The 22,665-nt window shown below is 32.8% G+C and overlaps 1 protein-coding gene across 1 annotated transcript in view; it reads right to left on the bottom strand.

Moving 5' to 3' along the window:
* Positions 1 to 2,213: 2,213 nt before the first annotated feature.
* LOC150103524 (ciliary microtubule inner protein 1-like) overlaps positions 2,214 to 22,665 on the bottom strand; it is a 58,946-nt gene continuing 38,494 nt past the window's right edge. The window contains exons 2-3 of the mRNA XM_090398262.1: positions 8,555 to 8,636; positions 2,214 to 5,860 (exon numbers count right to left, since the gene is read on the bottom strand). Of these exons, the coding sequence (XP_090254388.1) occupies positions 5,603 to 5,860; positions 8,555 to 8,636 (340 nt within the window). The 3' untranslated portion in view covers positions 2,214 to 5,602. The remainder of the gene's footprint in view (positions 5,861 to 8,554; positions 8,637 to 22,665) is intronic.

Here is a 22,665-nt window from a genome sequence, read left to right on the forward strand (position 1 = left end):
ATTTCATTGTCGCAAAATTATGCTTTGAGACACACGACATGCTTGAGCGACAACTTGTTGCGTTTGCCCAGCTTCTAATCGACCAATGGCTCTCCAATGGATATCATGTTGCTCTGCCATTTTTAACAAAATAATGGGTGGTAGGTGACACAAGTTTACAATTGAAGTGATAATTATGTTCTGTGGAATTGAGCGAACAAGCCACGCTTTTATATCTCCAACATGCTAATACGGCTAAGGCACATTTCGAAAAGTCTTAACATGATTTTGTAAGCAATTACGTGTTCTACACTGTTGTATATTAAGAATATTTTGAAATAAATGTGTTACATTTGTAAATTATTTTTATAACTTTATAATTTACAAGAAAACCAAAATACCCAGTAATTGTTTTGAGCAGTATATTTTTTCAATATGAAAGTAAGTACTGCATGGTCCATTGTAACTGCAATTTTTGGCTCCGTTAACAAATAAAGAAATTTTATTCTGGCTGTCTGCAAGTAGTGAGCCTATGCCTTTCTAAGCGCCTTAGATCACCTATAATCACCCCTCTGTTGAAAAAGAAATAAAATATAATATTAATTAATTAATTAATTAATAATAACACGGACAGTATCGTTTGTGTTTATGCCATAATGAATGGGGAATTGGTTTTTGGTTGGATTTTTTTTTTTTTCATTTTTTATAGATGTAGTGAGACATTCTTGTTCGTTTTTCTTTTCATGGCTTGTGTCGAAGAAGAATTGATTAAAAAACCGCTCAAAGCCTCTTAATACAATACGCCCTCAACTGACCACACACACACACACACACACACACAGAGAGAGAGAGATTCCCTCCAATCGCACTCAGCAAGGTAGGTGGCAGAGAATTATGCGCCTGCTGATGGAATAACACAAACATCATTTATCACACAAGACATATTTATTAGCATATAAATGATACGTCACCCTGGTAAATAAATCATTATTTTATTTATTTTTTAGTTACTGAATTTAATTTAAGCTATTTTAGTACATTTGGAAGCGCTGTATCTAAATCTGCAAGCTAAAAAAAAATTCCTTGACATAATGATGTTTTTATAGATACGGTGCTTATAGGTTTCTGAAATATTTTATCAGGAATTAGTAAATAACATTAAAATTTAAAATTATTGTCATTTAATTTGTTACACTTCCCTTGTTTTTCTGTAGCTGTTGTGAATATCACGGCAGTATATAGCAGTCATTTGAAAATGCTTGTACACATCTCAATGGAATATTTTAACACAAACTCGGGGGTTTCACTTGTACTGACAAGCTTTTGTATTCTGGTTTCTTTAAATATTAGTATTACATATCCCATTTAAAAGTTAGATGAAATATGATAAAACAAGCTCGGACCGCTTTCGTTATTTGTGGTTCCTTAACATTGCTGAGTAACTATATATGACTCATATGGGAACGACTACATACTTTCATTACTTTTGGTGAAAACATGAACCAAAATCTAAAGTGGGCTCTTTTTTATGGTTGCACGTCTTGGAAAATTTATTTGATTCAATGGATTCGAGGAAAAGTTCAACGCCTTTTGGGGTATCAACAATTGCAAGAGAACCAAAACATCGTATAACTGTTACTTTTGTTTTTAAAGGATTTGGGTTTTCTCTGAAAACAATTTCATATCGTAACCAAACTTAGAATGTACTGTAAGGCTAACCTCAATTTTTAAATCGTCAGTAGCTGTCTCCATCCTCACCGCCAGATATTTTGCTGAATCTTTTGCTTCCAGTGCAGAAAATAATACATCGTTATCAGATGAAAATATTTATTGACGTTTACAGTCCCATCAGCTGCTGACCAGATGGAATTAAACTTGTTAGAGACTTAGGTTTATCAAAACAACAGTCCAAAGTGTTTAGATCTTGTCTTTGGAGCAGTGATACCATGGAAAATGAACTGCTGGAATGATGGATTCTTCAATAGCCACACACACAAAGGTACTTACAACAGGAAACGAAGTAATATTAATTACTTTTAAATTCACATGTATTTGTAACAATTTTTATATTTTTTACCAACATTCTGGTGGGAAAAGTTCATTTTTTTTTAATGCTATGCGCTAACACGCATAAAATACAACTGTTTCGATTCTAGTTACAAAATGTCTGTTTGAACAGTGTTTATATCTCAAGATGCCGCTTATTAATAAGCAAAATAAATGATGCCATAATATACGGGTACATTAAGAACACACTTTATTTACAATTTATTTCTCTAAACACAGTTGATCTCGATTCTTTAAATTATAAAGAATATTTCCTTTTTTGATGAGCTATAATATAAACTGTAAAATTCATAATTTGAGCATTTAAAGCTTAATGTTGCAGAACATAAACATTCAAGAATTTGTTAATTTCCACCGTTTCTTTATCCTAGACTTTGTCTTTTTTTTAAATTTAATTTCCCATATTGGAAAGAAAAAAAAAATCACAAAATTGTGAGGAAAAATAATTAAACCGAAAGTTAATGCCCACCTTTTTTTTCTGTAACGCTTCATATATAAAATGTCGTTTAAAAGACAGCCGACAATAGCACGACATTAAAATCGAGTTTTCCTAACTCGTTTTTTAACGTAATTAAAACCAGGTGTCTCTGCATGTCCTCTATCTCAACCTACTCGACAGGCAGATATCGTTTGATAAATGATTTGTTGAAAATGCAAGTCTGATCAGTTCACCTTCAAAAAAATTTAAACAATAAACAGCTTTGCATAAATAACAAGCACTTAATTACATTCTTAATTATATTCATGAATGAAGGAATTATAAATTGTCTAACTTTTTATGAGAGTTCTCTCAAAACATAAAAATACCTCGGTTAATTTTAAATAAACATTCAACTAATAATTAGAATTGGAGGCCAATATATTTTGCGTTGTCTTCTGTTTCTTCTTTTTATTATTTAACATGAGTTAATGTTCACAATAGAGATTTATTATTCTTATTCTTGAATATTAATGCTTAATGATTTTGACTCGTAAATAAAGGTTAGAAAAATTAATGGAATCATAAAGTAGTTTTTTTTCTATTTATATATTTATGAAGTATATTTATTTTTGAAATAAGATTCTGTTATCCATTAGCGATGTATATTAATTCAACAGCCAGTGAAAATTTTAAATAATTAAATACATTATTTTATTTAAAGGCAATTAATATTTCATTTTAATAAATTAGAAAAATACATTACATAAAATAATGATAAAAAAAGACAAATATTTGAGAGATTAAGTAAAAAGAATATAAATTCATAATTCTCTCTAATAAAATGAATGTCTTTTGGCACGGGGGGAGGTGTATTCTGCAAATAACAATTTCAAATAGATTCTGTGTGTGTGTGTGTGCGTTACTTTCCTCTCTTTTCTTTAGTTAGCATTTTTGGCTAACAAAAAGAGCACGAATTTCTTCAAAAAATAATAAAAAAAAAACATTGAATTAAAGTCGGATAACCTTTTGACATCCCAAAAAGATCTGACTTTTTTGTGCATTCTGGCTTAGATTGTTTTGAATTAGCCGAAGCTTTTAATACTATTTAGATCAGTATACATTACATATTGTGCGTGTCCTTGTAAATCTTTTTCAAGGATTTTCATGGGAGAAAAAATGCTATCCGCAGATGAGACGGGCTAACTTACTTCCGGTTCGGTGATCCCGCAACTAGCTACTCAACCTAATCTCCAAAACACTTGATCTAAATATCGCGTTATTATCAGCTGATGAGCTGGTCATCAGATGCAAAACACCTATCAGTATAAAATCAGATAACATTATACATATTTTTATATGAATCCTGCTTACTAAAGGTTTTAAATCCATCACATATACTATTACTATTATGGGTTGGAGATGGGTTAGAATAATATGGAAACCCTGCTCACCAGATCAAACACAGGACTTAATAAAATCACTTCAGGCCTCCATGCTCTCACCCTAGGATTCGTACTCTCCATACGGCAAGTTTGGACAGTGTCTAAAGGGAAAGTTGGGATTTTTCGATAGATAACTGTTCCTTCTTTCATAGTCCAACTGGAAGGGCTTTTTGAATGGGCTTATTCGATTGGACATAAGTTAGCTGATATCTTACGGAGATGGCAGGGTTTTCTTCTCCAGGAAACTAAGGTTTTTTTCATTCCCCACCCACACAAGCAAATCGACCAGAGAACACACACGCACTTTACAGAAAAGAAATAACTATTGTAAGCGGTAGATGGCGGTGTGTGTGTGTGTGTGTGTGTGTGTGTGTGTGTGTGTGTGTGTGTGTGTGTGTGTGTGTGTGTGTGTGTGTGTGTGTGTGTGTGTGTGTGTGTGTGTGTGTGTGTGTGTGTGTGTGCGTGCGCGCGCGCGCGCGTCAGTTACGTGTATTCTCTGAATCTTTTGTGGAATGAAAGAACATTTCCTGTAGGAAAAAAATCCTACTGCCTTCACATGAGACCTGTTTACTCATCCTTAGTCAACAAACTCGTATAAAGGTTCTTAGCGACGTAGACGGAATTCAAACCTGGGTATTTCTAATCAGAGTACATCGCCGTTATTTACAAACTTAACTACGGAGGGTCGTCATATTCCAATTTCCTAATGCATGGTATAGATTTCCATTTGGGGTTTTAACCTAGAGAACACAATACAACAGTGACCGAGGGAAATAAAATTTGAAATAACTCATGATGAATTCTGTATTGGTACATTCTCTCTCTCTCTCTCTCTCTCTCTCTCTCTCTCTCTCTCTCTCTCTCTCTCTCTGATATACCTCAGCTGTGTTTAATCTAGCTTCTGTCGAACCCTAAAGCATTCTAAAACTAGATATTCTTATATAGGGTGGCCATAAAATAACTTTCTCTCTTTGGAGGCATCTGTAGCTAAAACCAATAAACATAATGAGACCAAATTTTATATTGAGACTTTTGAGGGCAGGGGGAGATGGTTTCCGCGAAAAAAAAAAAAAAAAAAAGATTTAATACCAAAATTCGCCGGCAGGGGAGATTTTGGCGCTGGTGGAGCCGAAAACAAGCGGATAATTACATTAAAGGCAGGTAAAATGGAATAATAACATTTCGACGGTGTAAGCGACAGCTGCGTCACTCATTCCAGCTGAATATGTGGCGCATTACAATGATAATAATAATAATAATTAAACTAAAACAGTAAAATTTGCATAATCTTTTTTACTTGCGTTTACTGCAAATATTCGATAGCTTTTGGCTCCGCCAGCGCCAAAATTTCCCTTATTGGCAACTTTTTGGTACTTTTTTTTTTTTTTTTTTCCCTCGGAATTCATCTCCCCATGCCTTCAAAAGTCTCAATATAAAATTTGGTCTTATTCTGTTTATTGGTTTTAGCTACAGATGCCTCCAAAGAGAGAAAGTTATTTTATGGCCACCCTGTATTATTATATATTACATACACTTTTTTTTTTATCCTAATTACTAATCTTTGTTTATGTGGCTAGCTGATGAGCTGTGACGCATCTCAGTTTTTTTTTTCTTTTTCTTCAAAATAAATGTCCCATCATTACGTCCAACCATAAATTGACACCGAGATCTAAGCTTTTCATTTTTCTTTCGGCTATTTTTCTAAGTCCTCGTCTTCCTCGAAGTGTAATTTGTCTTCGAGCCGACACCGCGGTCTGGCATAATTACCGAAACGTTCAAGTTGGCAGTCGGCCCTCCCCGAACGCCAGCCAACCATAGCAGATGAAGTCACAGGAAGTGCAGGCGAAGGAAGATGGTCGAGTTTAGAGGGTGGAGAGGCGGTGCGAGTGAAAATTGGAATGGGATTCTTTCGGATCTTCTCCTCGTAATCCTCGCGGCTGGTTTGAGCTAGCTGTTAAAAAAAAAAAAAAAAAAGAGAGAAACAAATTATGATATTAAAGTAGGCTACGAAAGAAAACAGACAGTTATCTATTAACACTACAAAATAACTGTTGTTAAAGCACTTAGTTCTAAACCAAGGTGATAAATGATGCCAAATAACGTTATTATTATAAATATCATCCAAGGAGATCAGGGGAGTTCACAGTATAAGATTTTGGAGTTTTTCTCAGCAGGTTTCCTTAGCATTAACCACACCTCCGGCTTAACAAAATATATTTTTCATCTTTTTCCATTAAAATTCCATGATAAAACATCATTAAACACAATTACCTTCATCCTTTGACTTTTTTATTGCAAGATGTCATTCTCATATTTTTTAACATTTATGATCTCGAATATCTTAACTTTGTTTAATTCTAAACTAAGACTTCATCAGTTTCTTAGCTTTGTGTTATCGAAAGATCAGTAAATAATTGCAGAGCCCCTTAAAAAGAAAGAAGTACAGTATATTAAACTGTTCATAAAGCTATAAAACCCTTCCTGTAAGCTACAGGATCTATCGGATAATCCACATCTCATTATTGTGTTCCAATCTAAGTATCCCAAAGCAATATTAAAATTTTCCAATCCTTGGAATATTCCATGTCTCAGTCGATTGTAATCCTGATTCTAAGAGCAGAGATTGTGATTTAAATCACATGATTTTTTATTCCAGTGTTTAGCCAGTTTACCTGAGCTCAGACAACACCGATAAAAACAAAAAAAATAAAACAAGGAAATAAAACAAAATATAAAATAATAAATAAAAAAATAATAAATTATTAGTTTGATAAACTTACGCATAATACTTAATTTGGGATAATAAATTACTTAGTACAAAATAATTACTTACGTTATTCCTTTTGTATCAATAATTGTGTACTATCGTTTCTAGTTAATTTTTAGTTTTGTTGTACACTAAGAGGGCGCTAGCATGCAACAGGCAAACATCGCCTTTTTTGACATTTTGTAATAAACGAAAAATATCATTCTACTAGCCAGGTTTTCCTAGTATTGTGATCAGTGGTTTCTTTCATTGTTGTTTTTCGAAGCTTCAAGCTAAAAGCGCCATCTAATTGTGTTCTTGTTGACAAACTCGAAATTTTCAACAATGAATTCAGAATTTTTTTGTATGATGCATCAATGCACGTTAAGTTCTTAGGTTTTTTTTTTTATTTTTTTATGGGAAATTTAAAATTGTAATAAAATAATTTTTCTTAAAAGGAATTGACTTTATTTTAGATCGAACTCGAAATTACTGAAAGCCAGTAAAATAATAAATATATAAATAAATTATATAAGTGAAGCACAAAAATTAAAGAACTAGACATCGGTATGAATCGACCGTGAGATGCGGTGATTAATAATACTCTTGGAGGGTAATGGGTGGTAATGCCGTAGCCAATGAAGTTCTAACTGAGGCTTGGCTAGTGCTGTTATCCTCCTGCCATGATCAGAGCTTTAATAGCTCAATAACACCTTATCCCTACACTGTCCTCTACAGATAACGGGGAAGATGAAAATCATTCTTGCTTCGCCCCTTTAAGCCAGTCCTTATAAGGACTATAAGAATAAATTTTAAAAATAAAAATATCAGTTCACAATACTGTTTCGTATACCTCTGTAGTAAAGACTCCTAATATATAATAATTCCTAATACCTTGTATACTGAGATCGAGGATATCATGAATCCATCCATATTTTGAAGCTGAATATAGAAAGAAACTTAAGAAAAGTTTCGAAAATTGACCTTATATGAGTATATTAAACTTCGGCATGGGAGTTACCTTGCTAAGCACCACATAAAAGACACAAGCTAAGTCCAGGAGCCGGTATGTTCGCCTTTTATTAGTGCTTATATTAAGTTTCATTGGCCTGACAACTGTTTCGATATTTTGGGGTCTCATCAGAGACCAGGAAAAAGCGTAGAGAGCAAAAACTCTCTTAATATAGTGGCAATGTTATGTCCGAAATTCAAATTCATCCTAAGCGAACTCTTGGTAAGTGCGTAATCAAATTATGAAATATAGAGGTGAGAGTGTTAAGCCCCTTTCTATATTTGGTTATAAAATAAGAATGGATTCATATTATTCTCCATGTTAATAATTTATATATATGCCAAACTGAAGCTTTTCTGTTAGACTTTGTTTATATTTGAGTTATTATGGTAATAAAGTTCCAGCTTTTCATACCGTATAAAGAGATGAGAATTCAGCCCAGCTATCACTCTTTTAATTTTTTTTTTTTGTATATATATATATATATATATTTTTTTTTTTTTTTTTTTTTTTTTTTGCTTTTATAGCTGTTCAGATGACCAGATATCTAAACTGTAATATCTGCCTCTACATTGAGACGAATAAATTTAACATTATTCAATTTAATTTAATATTAATTAAAATTTTAATATAAAAATATTATAAACAAGCCTAAATCTTTAATTAAACCGTATAGTTCTATTTTTGCTTGGATGAACGCGAACTGTTCTTTGTCGTTTTGCCATCATTAGCAGACGATTGAATGTGGCATTTCAATATTAACTTCTGTATTTGGAAAAAAAAAAGTATTCTTCTGCTAAAACAAACAAATTTTCAGACCAATTTAAAGGCAAAATATATATAAGGATAAGGATAAAATATATATATATATAAAGTTCACAACTTACAACTTGCCATGGCAGAGTAACAAAACCCCAATTGTCCGCCCACGTCCTGGCAGCTTTTCTCTCATGGGCAATATGACTTTTCCTGGAAGAGTTAAAAGATAAATAAATACATTTGAATAAATTATCATTGAAGAGATTCTGGAGTTAATTTTGATTGTAGAATATACTACAAATTTTAATATATCTATTTTACTACATGGTTTAATATCTCTTTTCTAGGTTTTTGGATAAATTCCGTTTTTTTAAATAAATATCACGGGTAAATGAAGATTAAAAAACTTTTAATTTCTTGCAGTAAGAGAGTGTAACCATTTTTACCATTTTATTCTCTTTATTTTGCTACATGTTAATTATAGCTTGCTTTCTACGTCGTACGCATGCAAACATAATTCACCCATCATAACCTTATGAAGTGAATGCAAACTTATGTGAATAGAATAGGCTGCACTTTTTCTAATGTTCGTTTGAATTTTTTTTAATTAAGTAAAAAAAAAAAAAAGTCGCTTAATGTTTGATATGCCCATAAGTAAAACGTTTAAAATTTTGGGCGTCTGCCATGGCGTACGTTTCGTGAAATGGAGACCTTTCCAGTTGTTTAGGCTTTGAAGAAGTTGACACAGATCATAAAGGCAATATTTCTTGATTTTGCTAAGACATTTGTTAAAATTCCACATGATACGTTGTGATTTAAACTGAGGGAAATGGAAGACTGATAATAAACTGATTGGTAATAAACTGGTCAAACAATAGATTGCATCACAGAATAATCGGTGATGTTACATCAGTCTGTGTAAGGGAGTATCGAGTAGGATGTTACAGAGCTGTAATACTTAAGACAGAAAGGTTGTCGGTATTAACAGGTGAGCGATGAACACGCTGCTTTGCTCTATTGTAATGGATGGTATATGTGTGTGTGGGGAGGGGGATGTGTTCAACTCGTATTTTTAACCTAAGAAGTATCATGATTTATTCCAAAAGGGAATAACTCATGATAATATATCTTGACAGTGCTTTAAAAAATTAAAGAAATGGATCCGTGTGCAAAGTAAATGCTTATCTCTCTGCAGGCTATAAACACATTGACATGTTTTGCAGCATCTTATCTATGTGTGAGTCAATGTTTCGGAAACGCTACTGTAAGAAGCAAATATCGATTAAAGGTTAACTGCGAGCAATGTAGAACGAAAAATGAAGATGGCTATCTCGACAATAAAACTCAAGTTTCAAAAAATATTCAATAATAGGCCAGCAAAGGTTAGTCGATTGGTAAAGCCTCTGCTACTAATCACCCGCAAAAAGTTAAGCAAGTTGGAAGGGGTGAATCGTTCGATGCTGTTAGCACGTTCTCCCTCGATGAGATTGTGGACTCCCTGGAGGTGTCGCATAATAATAATAATAACAACAATAAACTAGCTTATCAATCGTATGAATCAGCGTAAGAAAAAAATACTGTATATCAAGCATCATGTGTGTTCGAAGGATCACTGTTATATTTTCGATATTAAGTGCAAATAATTACGTATGATATAAATAAATCAACGATATATTATATATATGGAAGACCTCCCAAGATTAGTCTTAGTTAACATAATAATAACAATTATTATTATAAACAAACAATAAACAAAGTTCTCGACAAAAACAAGTACGCCGTCCTTATACTGCTTGACTTAACTAAAGCATTTGCTATACTTGGACATGACATACTATTCACAAACTATACGCAATAGGTATAAAAGGGACACTGCATACCTGGTTCAGCAACTATATATCAAACAGAACACAAGTAACAAAAATAAGTACATGGCACAGCCGAGGTATACAAATAAAACACGGTATCCCTCAAGGCGCCATATTGTCACCCATTCTGTTCAACATATACATTAACGATGTTCATAACCTGGCCATAAGAAGTCAAATATTTCAGTACGCAGATGACATCGCAGTACTAGTAATCAACACAGCTCTCGCCAAAGCACAACAAGACCAAATGAAACCATAACACACTTCTACTAAAACGCAATTGTAATCAACGGAACCAAAACACAGATGTTAATAATACACAACCCGAGAATCATGCGCCCCGCACCACTATCAATACACTGTCACACACATACCGCTGCATTAACAACAAAAAACCTGCCAATGTCCCGAAATCAAACTTGTAACACATACAAAATACCTTGGTCTTTACATAGATTGCCACCTTAAATGGAAAAAGCATATACAGTAGAATACCTACATACCAAACTCCGGATCATGCAGCAAAACTCTTCCAAATTAAAGACATTATTCCATCCAACATAAAAAAAAATCCTATATCACGGTATCTGCGAATTCCTACTCAGATACGGTAGAACATTCTATGCAAACACATCAAACGGCCACCTAACAAAATTAGAAATATTACATAGGAATGTTGTGTCAAGTGTGATCCGACCAGCACATTGCGACACACAGAATCCTGAGCATTAAAAATCTGAAACACTACATAACATTAATAAGGAATTCCTTCAACATCACCTATCGAAACAACAGAGACACATATCGTATAACACGACCTACAACAACTCTCTACATCCCCACACCCTCCAACAACTCATACGGCTCTTTTGTGAGATCACATCAGATACCCACGCTACTTAACAACCTACCAAGAAACTTAAAACACGTAGATAACTACAGAACACTAAAGCACGAACTCTGGAAAATATACCAACAAAGTTAATATACCATTAGCACTAATATACGCATCACAAATCACCAGCATTCAATGCCTACATCCCATACATAAACAGCAGCAACAATACAAATAGTGAAGGCTAATCCTACTCTCTTCATAAAAACTAACCCAAGCTTCAAAGTAGGTGGGATTAACTCGCCTCACTCATTCACACGTAATCTTTATAATCAAAGACTGCAAATTATGTAACAAAACAGTCAGTACGGTGTATAATAATAATGAAGATATATATATATATATATATCTTCGTAATGAGTAAATACTCAGTACGATGAAAATAGAAAAATTGTTATTTTATACATAATATGTAAACATGCAAAAAACATCTGTAATAATCATATGTATGTAATTTATCTGAGACATTATCATGTTATTATTATTATTATTATTATTATTATTATTATTTTATTTTATTTTTTTTATTATTCATTATTCAAAAATTCCGTGTAATTTTCATTGTTATATTAGAATAACACGTGTTGTAAATATAGATGCAAAAAAGTATTATTATCAAAATTTTAATTGAAATGCAATGTAGAAAACGAATCACATATGCAGCACTTAGTGCTGAATTTTGTAAAAATTACATATATTTCAGAAATCAATAAATTTTTTTTTTTTAATTCCCAGAGACGAAATTCTATAATCAATGAAACATAAATTTCAATATGAAAACGTAATGCAAAACTAATTAGAATTTTTTTTTTTTTTACTTTTTATTTGAAATTAAATTGCTTTTAAATATTATCCTTTCAGTATTTCGTTTTAAAGAATTTTCCGTATCTGAGTAGGAATTCGCAGATACCGTGATATAGGATTTTTTTTTATGTTGGATGGAATAATGTCTTTAATTTGGAAGAGTTTTGCTGCATGATCCGGAGTTTGGTATGTAGGTATTCTACTGTATATGCTTTTTCCATTTAAGGTGGCAATCTATGTAAAGACCAAGGTATTTTGTATGTGTTACAAGTTTGATTTCGGGACATTGGCAGGTTTTTTGTTGTTAATGCAGCGGTATGTGTGTGACAGTGTATTGATAGTGGTGCGGGGCGCATGATTCTCGGGTTGTGTATTATTAACATCTGTGTTTTGGTTATAGGAATGTTGTGTCAAGTGTGATCCGACCAGCACATTGCGACACACAGAATCCTGAGCATTAAAAATCTGAAACACTACATAACATTAATAAGGAATTCCTTCAACATCACCTATCGAAACAACAGAGACACATATCGTATAACACGACCTACAACAACTCTCTACATCCCCACACCCTCCAACAACTCATACGGCTCTTTTGTGAGATCACATCAGATACCCACGCTACTTAACAACCTACCAAGAAACTTAAAACACGTAGATAACTACAGAACACTAAAGCACGAACTCTGGAAAATATACCAACAAAGTTAATATACCATTAGCACTAATATACGCATCACAAATCACCAGCATTCAATGCCTACATCCCATACATAAACAGCAGCAACAATACAAATAGTGAAGGCTAATCCTACTCTCTTCATAAAAACTAACCCAAGCTTCAAAGTAGGTGGGATTAACTCGCCTCACTCATTCACACGTAATCTTTATAATCAAAGACTGCAAATTATGTAACAAAACAGTCAGTACGGTGTATAATAATAATGAAGATATATATATATATATATATCTTCGTAATGAGTAAATACTCAGTACGATGAAAATAGAAAAATTGTTATTTTATACATAATATGTAAACATGCAAAAAACATCTGTAATAATCATATGTATGTAATTTATCTGAGACATTATCATGTTATTATTATTATTATTATTATTATTATTATTATTTTATTTTATTTTTTTTATTATTCATTATTCAAAAATTCCGTGTAATTTTCATTGTTATATTAGAATAACACGTGTTGTAAATATAGATGCAAAAAAGTATTATTATCAAAATTTTAATTGAAATGCAATGTAGAAAACGAATCACATATGCAGCACTTAGTGCTGAATTTTGTAAAAATTACATATATTTCAGAAATCAATAAATTTTTTTTTTTTAATTCCCAGAGACGAAATTCTATAATCAATGAAACATAAATTTCAATATGAAAACGTAATGCAAAACTAATTAGAATTTTTTTTTTTTTTACTTTTTATTTGAAATTAAATTGCTTTTAAATATTATCCTTTCAGTATTTCGTTTTAAAGAATTTTCTTAGATCGAAAACACTAAATAATGAATGTACATATTTGCTACAACACATGAATCGTTACTTTAAATTTAATGTGATAATTAATGCTTCGCTTGTTCTACTTGCCATACTTCATCTATGGCGACATAATTAATACGAGGAACTTCTCTTCCAAAAGAACCGTCGTCTGCACTTTTCTTTTTCTTTTTAGGTATCGTAATAACTTGCTTCTTTGGCTGCAATTTAGTCACGCGTGGATGATCTCTCCGCGACATGAAACAGTCATCAAACTATTTCAACTTAAACAGCTAATTACGAAAACATTTTTTGAGAAAAATTTTAACGTTGGCGTCCTGGAGGTAACTATGGCAACCAAACAGCTAACTACGTCAACATAGCTTGCTTACTGCTGCGAGCGCTCCCTTAAGGATTTGACGTTTTACAATTATTATTATAATTCAACTACGAACATTTTACACGTATTAAATCGTAGAGCTTAAAAAAAAATATTTTAAGTGCTTATTATTTAATTCTCATTTCTGTGTTGATCGATTTGAACTTCAGTTTAATATTCAGCTCCTCGATACTAGAATAAATGTGGGAAATTAGTTTATACAATACTCTAAAAATTCGGGGAAAAAATGAAAATATGTGGAGGAACTAGTCAGTGGGTTGTCTGTTAGTTTAATAAATATTCTTTGTGTGCTTTTTAAGCGAATTTCTAATTGCAGTTTATACTTGCAGTCTCACTGCAAAAACAAATTCTTCTGCAAATTCCAGTCTAATTGAATATACATTTAATTTTATTTATTGTTCTAAATTTGCTGAATTAGTTTGTTATTTAAAAAAAAAAGGAAAACAAATCATCCGCCATTTTTTAAGTGAAATTTCAAACCTTTGCAAAATAGAAGAAGTAGCAGACGACAAGTAATCAGATTTATAAACATACACGTCACAAAAAAAAAAACAAAAAAAAAAATCTGCATTAGCCAATGGGATTCCTTCTTATATATTATTTACAAAATATTACGGTTTAAAGCTGCATATAATTCCATGATTTTATTCATGTTTTCATTACTATAAAATAATGCTAGTTTTGCTTTATGCGAGAATTCAACAATAAATAGCGACGATACCGTAATAAAACCCGAAGCGACATTTACGGAAAGTAAAAATAATAATTGCATATCGTGTGAAAAATGTTGGTTGTCAGCAAAGTAAAAATAAATGCATTTAGCATGTTCTTGTGTGTGCGTGTGCGCTCGCTTTTGTTACAAGCCATGAGGGAATCGGAAAGCGACAAAATAAATGAGTCCCGAAAGGATAATGAATTTCTAGGTGAGTAGCGATTTTAAGTTTATTCGCTTGCTCGTAAATATTCAAATTGCTTCCGGCGTAATTTTTAGGTATTCTTCACTAGTAAAGCTGATAGAATCGAAATGCCTTATGGGTACATCCTGTTATTCGCATTGCTTCGCGCCTTTCATTTAAAATTATTTACTGAATTTTGATCAACTTTGAATGGTGGGAGAGATCCTTATTCAAATATTAATGTCTTCTCCCAATTCTATTTACAATTTTTGTGTAGGGTAAAGTTTATATCTATTATATAAAAAAAAAGTAGTTCTGGGAAGCATCACCACAATACGACATAGCCTGGCCATCCGTTGTTGGTTTGTTTTTCTTTTTTTTTTTTTTGTTAGTAAGCTCAACACCGATATGATTTAAATTAGTAGCTAAAGGTAAGCAGGGCCTTCGCCAGATCATATCGTGCCCTGAGACAAACAATTAAATATCGCCCCTTATGGATTATAAGCCAAAAATATAAGAAACTCTCCAATTGCTATTTTGTTTTTATTACGAAAGAAACATTAATGCAAAACGATTACATAATAATATTAATTAGATGTTTGCTGTACGGGGATATCGCACAATAAAACTGTTTTTAAGCTCTTCTAAATTTAAATTATAAGTTATGTCCTCTATGGATATAGTTGCTAGACTAACCAATCTTTCTTGGGTCATTGCTGTTCGCAAATAATTTTTAATCAGTTTAAGCTTGGAAAAACATCTTTCCGCACTTGCTACGCTAACAGGAATTGTTAGGATAGCGATGGCGCCTACCGCAATATGGCTGAACGAGCGCCCTTATTATTGTGTGTGTGTGTGTGTGTGTGTGTGTGTGTGTGTGTGTGTGTGTGTGTGTGTGTGTGTGTGTGTGTGTGTGTGTGTGTGCCGATTTCGCACTTTATGTAGTAGTTGCTTTCAAATAATAAGCGAGTGTGTTTGCATTTAAAGTCTTGACTATAATAATAATAATAATAATAATAATAATAATAATACACAATAAACTGCATAGCTTTGAAAAGATCTATATACCTTTCATTTACAGTAAACTGGAAGACTTTTTTAAACTGTTTGGGTTGGAATTCCTACTTTATTTTATTTTATTTTATTTTTTATTTTATTTTTATTTATTTATTTTTTTCCCAGTTCCGTTTATCCTTGCTGTAATGAATAACTGACTTACGACTTTTGACGAAATTTGGTGTTTGGGATTTTTTTATTGCAATTGTGATTTCCTTTGTAATATTTTTTGCGGATAAAATTATATTACAAAATAAATTGTGTACAGTGCATAAACTAACAAGTGCATGGGGGGGGGGGAGGTGCGTTTCATAATAATCCACATTCTTGACACCATTCGTTATCACAACAGTTACACCTAAAGCAGTTTTTAGCTCATGTTACATAATTTTAGATGGGTTATTATTATTTTTTTTTATTGTCGAATTGATCCATTTGGAACGACTCGAGTGTAGCGATCCCTAAATGGAGACCTGGTTGGCCAGCCTTTTTCTTCTCCACCCAATAGGCTGCGGGTTCGAATCCCATGTGTGATGTTTGTGAATGTCTGTAACGGAGCAAAAAATAAATAAACGATGTGACATTTAATTAAAGAATCATTTTTTTTAATATCATGGGCGGACTAAAGTTATTATTATTTTTTAAATATTTTTAAATTTTGAATTTTTGAATTTTTTTCATAAATTTGCAATTTTTAAAATATTTTTAAATTTCTCTTTTCCTGCATCGAGTTCCGGAGTATGATTCCGACATTGGCTATGATTATTTGCATACAAAAAAAAAAAAAAAAAAAAAGAGGCAATCATCGGAGAAAGTGCAGTAAAATTTCAAATTACCATAAGTTTTTTTTTTTTCTCTCCAAGTTTCTGCCTAGACTGATGAGAACCAACAGTTCAAAACATATCAGGTCGGTGAAATCTTAATCAAAACAATAATACAGAGAACATACAGTCTCCTAGGAAGTGTTCGTTAAAGTAGAAGAAGATCAAGACAACCTCTGTTTTCTCATGAACTATTTCTATAATATTTAAATTGCAAACAAAAATTGCAAGTAGTTGAAAAGTTTGTGTTGTGTGCAGCTGCATGTGTACTGAGATGAAACACGGGATGGGAAGAATCTTACGTATCTAAGTATTTTGCATAAAGATTAATCCCACCTTGGGGCTCCTCCACTCCTTTTGTAAACTTATTTTAAAGTATTCCACTACATTATTATCATTATTTACTGTTTTTATATATAAGTAGCTGAAAATTAATATTAAAGTAAAAAATAATAATAATTTATCACAAAAGCAAACTCTAGAACAGAAACTAAAGCATCACAAGGCATTTCATTAATGCTCTAATAAAAACTAAACCAAACTAGACAAAAAGTTATTCTAAGCCAATATCTTAACATCATCAATCATATCTATCGATAAATTTAAACAACATCGATATTTGCAATAAAGTGGTGCCATCTGGTATTATTTAGAGAAAACAGACGATTAAAAATAGATCTGTTCGTATAAGCAAATACATTATTATAAGTTTATTAAAACAAGATATTACCATAAGTGAAAGACAACAATAAAGTAAAAATTAGTATAAATATAAATTTAACACATAGGCATTCTTTAGACAATTCGGTGTTTTTTTTTATAACTATACAATATTCTTAATTTATTGTTAGCGTTAGTTTCCCACATATTTTCCTTGAAATATAAAAATAAAAAGTTATATTATTCTAAACAACGAAAGGCGTGTTTCTGAAATTTCTTTTTTTCTACATGAGATGAATAACTACTTATAATTAATTAGAAGTATGAAACAACAAAAAAAGTTGTTTCATACTTTTTGTTATTTTTTAAGTTGTACATATGCTTCCTTCTCTCTTGAGAAATGAGTACTCGTTAAAATATTTATTACACTTTATATAACTTATAACTTTACATTTAAATAATTTATAATTTGTATTTCTAAGTTGATAAAATATTGTATGTAAAGGCCGAAAAATTAAATCCACATGTGAAAAATAAATAAATTCACATATCATAATATACGCATAAACATTAAAAAAAAGATTCAGTCTCTTTATTTCATTTTATCATCATCAATTTCCTTACATGTATCCCCAAGGGTTGTTCAGGCTACTATGACAGCATTACGTGATTAAGTTTACATTATTATTAGTCTCCTATCAACAATTTTCCTTCAAATCAATCTATTACTTGCCAGCACTCCGATAGTGTCATATCTAACATTTCTTGCTTCTAAGGCACTTCTGACCGAATCAATTCACCTAGACCTAATCCACCATCAATCCATCTTTCTCTGGGTCTCTCTCCTACCATCTTGACATTCAAACACTTGTTTTGCTAATCTTTCTTCACCCATTCTGTTTAAGTAACCAATACCACCTTAGATTAGCTCTGCTTACACATTCTTGAATGCTAATAATGTCAAGTTCTTTCCTAATATTTTCGTTTTTAATATGATATTGCCATTGATGCCATCTGTTCATGCCCCTAATCCTTCTCAGGACTCTCATATCTGCGGTCTCTAGGCTTTGGTCAAGTGTTTTACTTCTGACCCAGCTCTCAGATCCATAAGTTAAAATTGGTTTTAACACTGTCTTGTATACAATTAATTTAGTGTTCCGACTAATTTCTCGCTTATTCCATATACATTTATTCAGTTGACTTCCTACCATACCAGATTTGTTGATTCTGTTGTCTATTTCCATATTTAATTTACCATCTTCACTAAAAATCGTGCCTAAGTAGCTGAAATATTTTACTTGTTCCACAGGTTCACCATGCACTTGATATTTTCAATGATTCTGCCTATTTTCGTAGTTTTGGTCTTGTTATTGCTGATTTTCATGCTAAATTTGTTACAGATGTTATTCATTTCGGTTAGTGAATCCTAGAGACTTGCACTAGATGTTTTTAGGAATATAACATCATCTGCATAAAGCAAAGAGCTAAGTTTGACATCTCCAATTCTAATATCAGGCCTAAAGCCACTTTATTTCATGATGTGATCCATATAGATGATGAATAACAGAGGGGATGATGTGCATCCTTGTCTTACCCCAGATTTAACATTAAACCATCTTCCTGTACTTCCTTCAATTTAACTACTGACTGATAACTTAAATAAAGACTGCGTATTGCTCTGTATATTGTTCCATTCACCTCATATAATTGAAGATTTTTGAAAAGCTTTACTCTGGGCACCTTGTCGTATGCCATTTCCAGATCTACAAAACTAAAGTACAGATCCTTGTTATATTCCTACGATTTCTTAACTTTTGTCTTAAAATGAAAATTTGATCTTAACAATTCCTGTTTGACTTGAACCTACTTTGTTCTTCTCTGAGTTTCTCTTCCACAATCCTTCTCAACCTCTTTTCAAGTATGCTTGCATAACCTTGAACATTTAGCAGAAAAATTCCTCTGTAATCTCGCATTCAATTAATTCCCTTTTTTTATAGATGGGTACCATAAGAGTTCTACTCCAGTCATTGGGAATTTGAGCTTCTGATCAGGCCTATAAACGTGGTGTAGCTACTGCAAAACGCTTATACCTCCATACTTAAACATTTCTGGTGAATATCATCTATTCCAGCTGCCTTTCCACATTTCAAGCTATTAATATACAGAGTGTTCCAAAATTCACGCAAGATTTAAATTTAGCGCCATTTGTGCGGTAAAGTGTTGCCAACGAGAAAAAATAAGACAGCGTGACAGCTGACAGTTCAGGGTTATTAAAAATGGAGCGCTACAAGAAAGAACAACGCATTTTCATTGTTGAGCAATATTTTAAAAATAATGAAGATTTGGCAGCTACAGTTCGCAATTTTCGTACAAAATATGGTCGGAATAGTGATTTAACTTTATCAACTGTGAAAAGATTAATTAAAAAATTCAAGGAAACTGGATCAATTAGCGATCTTATACACTCTGGCCGTCCTTCAACAAGTCGTTCAACAGAAAACATCGAAGCAGTTCGTGAGAGTGTTGCTGAGAGTCCAGGAACATCAATTCGGCGCCGTGGTCTTGAATTGGGCATTTCGAGAAGCTCTCTACAGCGTATTCTCACGAAAGATTTGCATCTTTATGCTTACAAAGTTTAATTGACTCAAGAACTGAAGCCTACTGACCACACACAGCGAAGAGAGTTCGTTGAATGGATTATGGAACAACAACAAGTGGATGCTTATTTTTCGAAGAAAATCATCTTCAGCGATGAGGCTCATTTTCATCTTGATGGCTTCGTTAATCGACAAAATTGTCGCCTTTGGAGTTAAGAAAATCCACTAGTGATTGTTGAGAAACAAATTCATCCACAACGTGTCACTGTTTGGTGCGGAGTTTTGGGCTGGAGGCATCATCAGTCCATTCTTCTTCGAAAATGCGGCTGGTAAGGCAATAACAGTGAATGGTTCTCGCTATCGCCGCATGATAATCCAGTTTTTTGTGCCTAAATTGCAAGATATGGATGTGGACGACGTGGTTTCAACAAGACGGTGCCACACGCCATATAGCCCGAGAAACAATTCGATTACTGCATGAGCCATTTCCTGGTCGTGTAATTTCCCGTTTTGGTGATCAGAATTGGCCGCCCAGATCATGTGACTTAACGCCGTTGGACTTTTTTCTTTGAGGTTTTTTGAAGTCTAAGGTTTATGCCAACAACCCACGACCACTCACGCCTTGAAAGAGGAAATTGAGCGCTGTATCAACGAAATTCAGCCACATTTATGCAAAACGGTCATGGAAAATTTCGACAAAAGAGTGCGTATGTGCCAACAAAGCTGTGGAGGCAATTTACTCGATATGCTATTCCATGAATAACCCTATACTGTATACTTTATGAATCAATAAGAAATTACAATTTTTAATTAAAAACCTGTGTTTTCTATCAAAATTACTTCTTGCGTGAATTTTGGGACACCCTGTATATACTCCTCTTTGCATTACTCTTGGATATTTTCTAGTATGGTTCTGTCACTGCTTGGTTCGTTTAACAGTCTTTCAAAGTAATTACTCCAGACATCTTGGATATCCTTATCTTCACTTTTCATGTGACCTTTATCATCTTTGATTCCTTTTACGGTATTCCTTCCTCCATTTCTAAACTTCTTCAATAGCCTCCAGAACATTTTACCACCTTCCTGAAATTTATTTTCTATATTCTTACAAGTCTCCCCATGATTTATGTTTAGCTATTTTTTACACACAGCTTAGCTCTGTTACATTTATGCTTAAAGACCATCTTTGTGTTCTTTTAGGGCATCTGCCGATGCCCTAAAAGAGACAATTTTTCATTTTAATTGCATTAATTATTATCCTAAAACTACGCATGTTTTTAAAACGGAAATTTATGTAGAAGAATTTGGGATTATGCAATTTATTCCGAATATTTTGGGGATAAATTGTATAATAAAAAAAGCACTGACAAATTTAAATGGAGGCTGGATTTCAGTCGAAATCGTAAACATGTTTACTCCTCGTCGGTAAAATATTTATTTAAATGTACATATTAATTTGCATCAGCGGATTAAGCATAATTGACATCTCAATCGGTGTGTCAACATATCCTAAATTTCTGGAAATAAAATGATTTTCATTTTACAACTAATGAGTACAAAATTCCGATTCATCAAAGATTTTCTGAAAGTTATTTGTACGTTGAATTATATTAAAACACAGAAGAGCTGAGAATTAAAAAAAAAAAAAAAGAGAAAAAAAAAGATGCAGACACTTATAATTGCCAAAGACGTTAAACTCAAACTTTACTCAGAAAGTCTGTAGGGAAAACGCAAGAACGATTTGAATACGTAATGCACTTTACAACTATTTACTGCAGATCACGTGATTTAAAAACACATGGTAAACAAGCTGCAAATGACATTATAAATAATTCTAATTAAACGCGCAGAAAAAGGACAAACATTATCGAAAAACATTAAATTGAAGTATCGTATTAATTTTATATATTTATTTATGGATCACAACAATGCTTACCGTGGCGCTGTTGTCGCTACAGATGGTCTTTTGAGAAAATATAATAATAAAAAAAAATAAAAATAAAAAACCAGCTAACGCCTTTTATAATAATAATAATAATAATAATAATAATAATAATAATAATAATAATAATTACATTGCTAATAATTTTCTAACTACATAAATGAACAATATTGCAGTAGTGTAATTATAATATACTGATACACCATTATGTTTTTTGGACATCTAAAAATACGATTATTCAACAGCAATTTATAACACGCAGCAACTTCTTATAAATTGACAGTACTTTTTTTAAGACTTCCACGATAACGGATAACAATGCTGTAGTCAATAAAGTTTTAACAGAAACTCGGCTATTCCGTTACCCAGCCATGACTAGAGCTTTTAGCTCAATAACACCCCATCCACACAGATTTTCTTCATTCGGATAAAGAGGCAAGAACTCAGTCCATCTCGCACTCCATTTTAGGACTGTCAGAATTTAAAAATGTATTCCGTGTGGTGGCCGGGCTAAGAATAGCGTCACTGTAACCCATGCATGTCGTAAGAGGCGACTAAAATGGACGCAGAGTTTCGCTCTCTCAGGTTTCTTCCGGAATTTTGTTCCCTGTGAGGGGGGGGGGGGGCTTAGATTTCGGGAGAGCATTTTGAGTCTCTGGGGAGGGCGTTTTCTGACGTGGTCCGTGAGGGGCCCTGTCGGGGGATCTTTTCCCTGGAATACGATCGGTTCTGCTCAGTGGTGGGGTTGCCAGATTGTGAGTGGAACCAACGCTGAGTTAGACGGTCTTTCGACTACTC

Source organism: Typopeltis vanoorti, chromosome 9 (genome assembly GCF_054136105.1).
Source record: "Typopeltis vanoorti isolate ZY-2024b chromosome 9, IOZ_Tvanoo_1.0, whole genome shotgun sequence".
Lineage (NCBI taxonomy): Eukaryota > Metazoa > Arthropoda > Arachnida > Uropygi > Thelyphonidae > Typopeltis > Typopeltis vanoorti.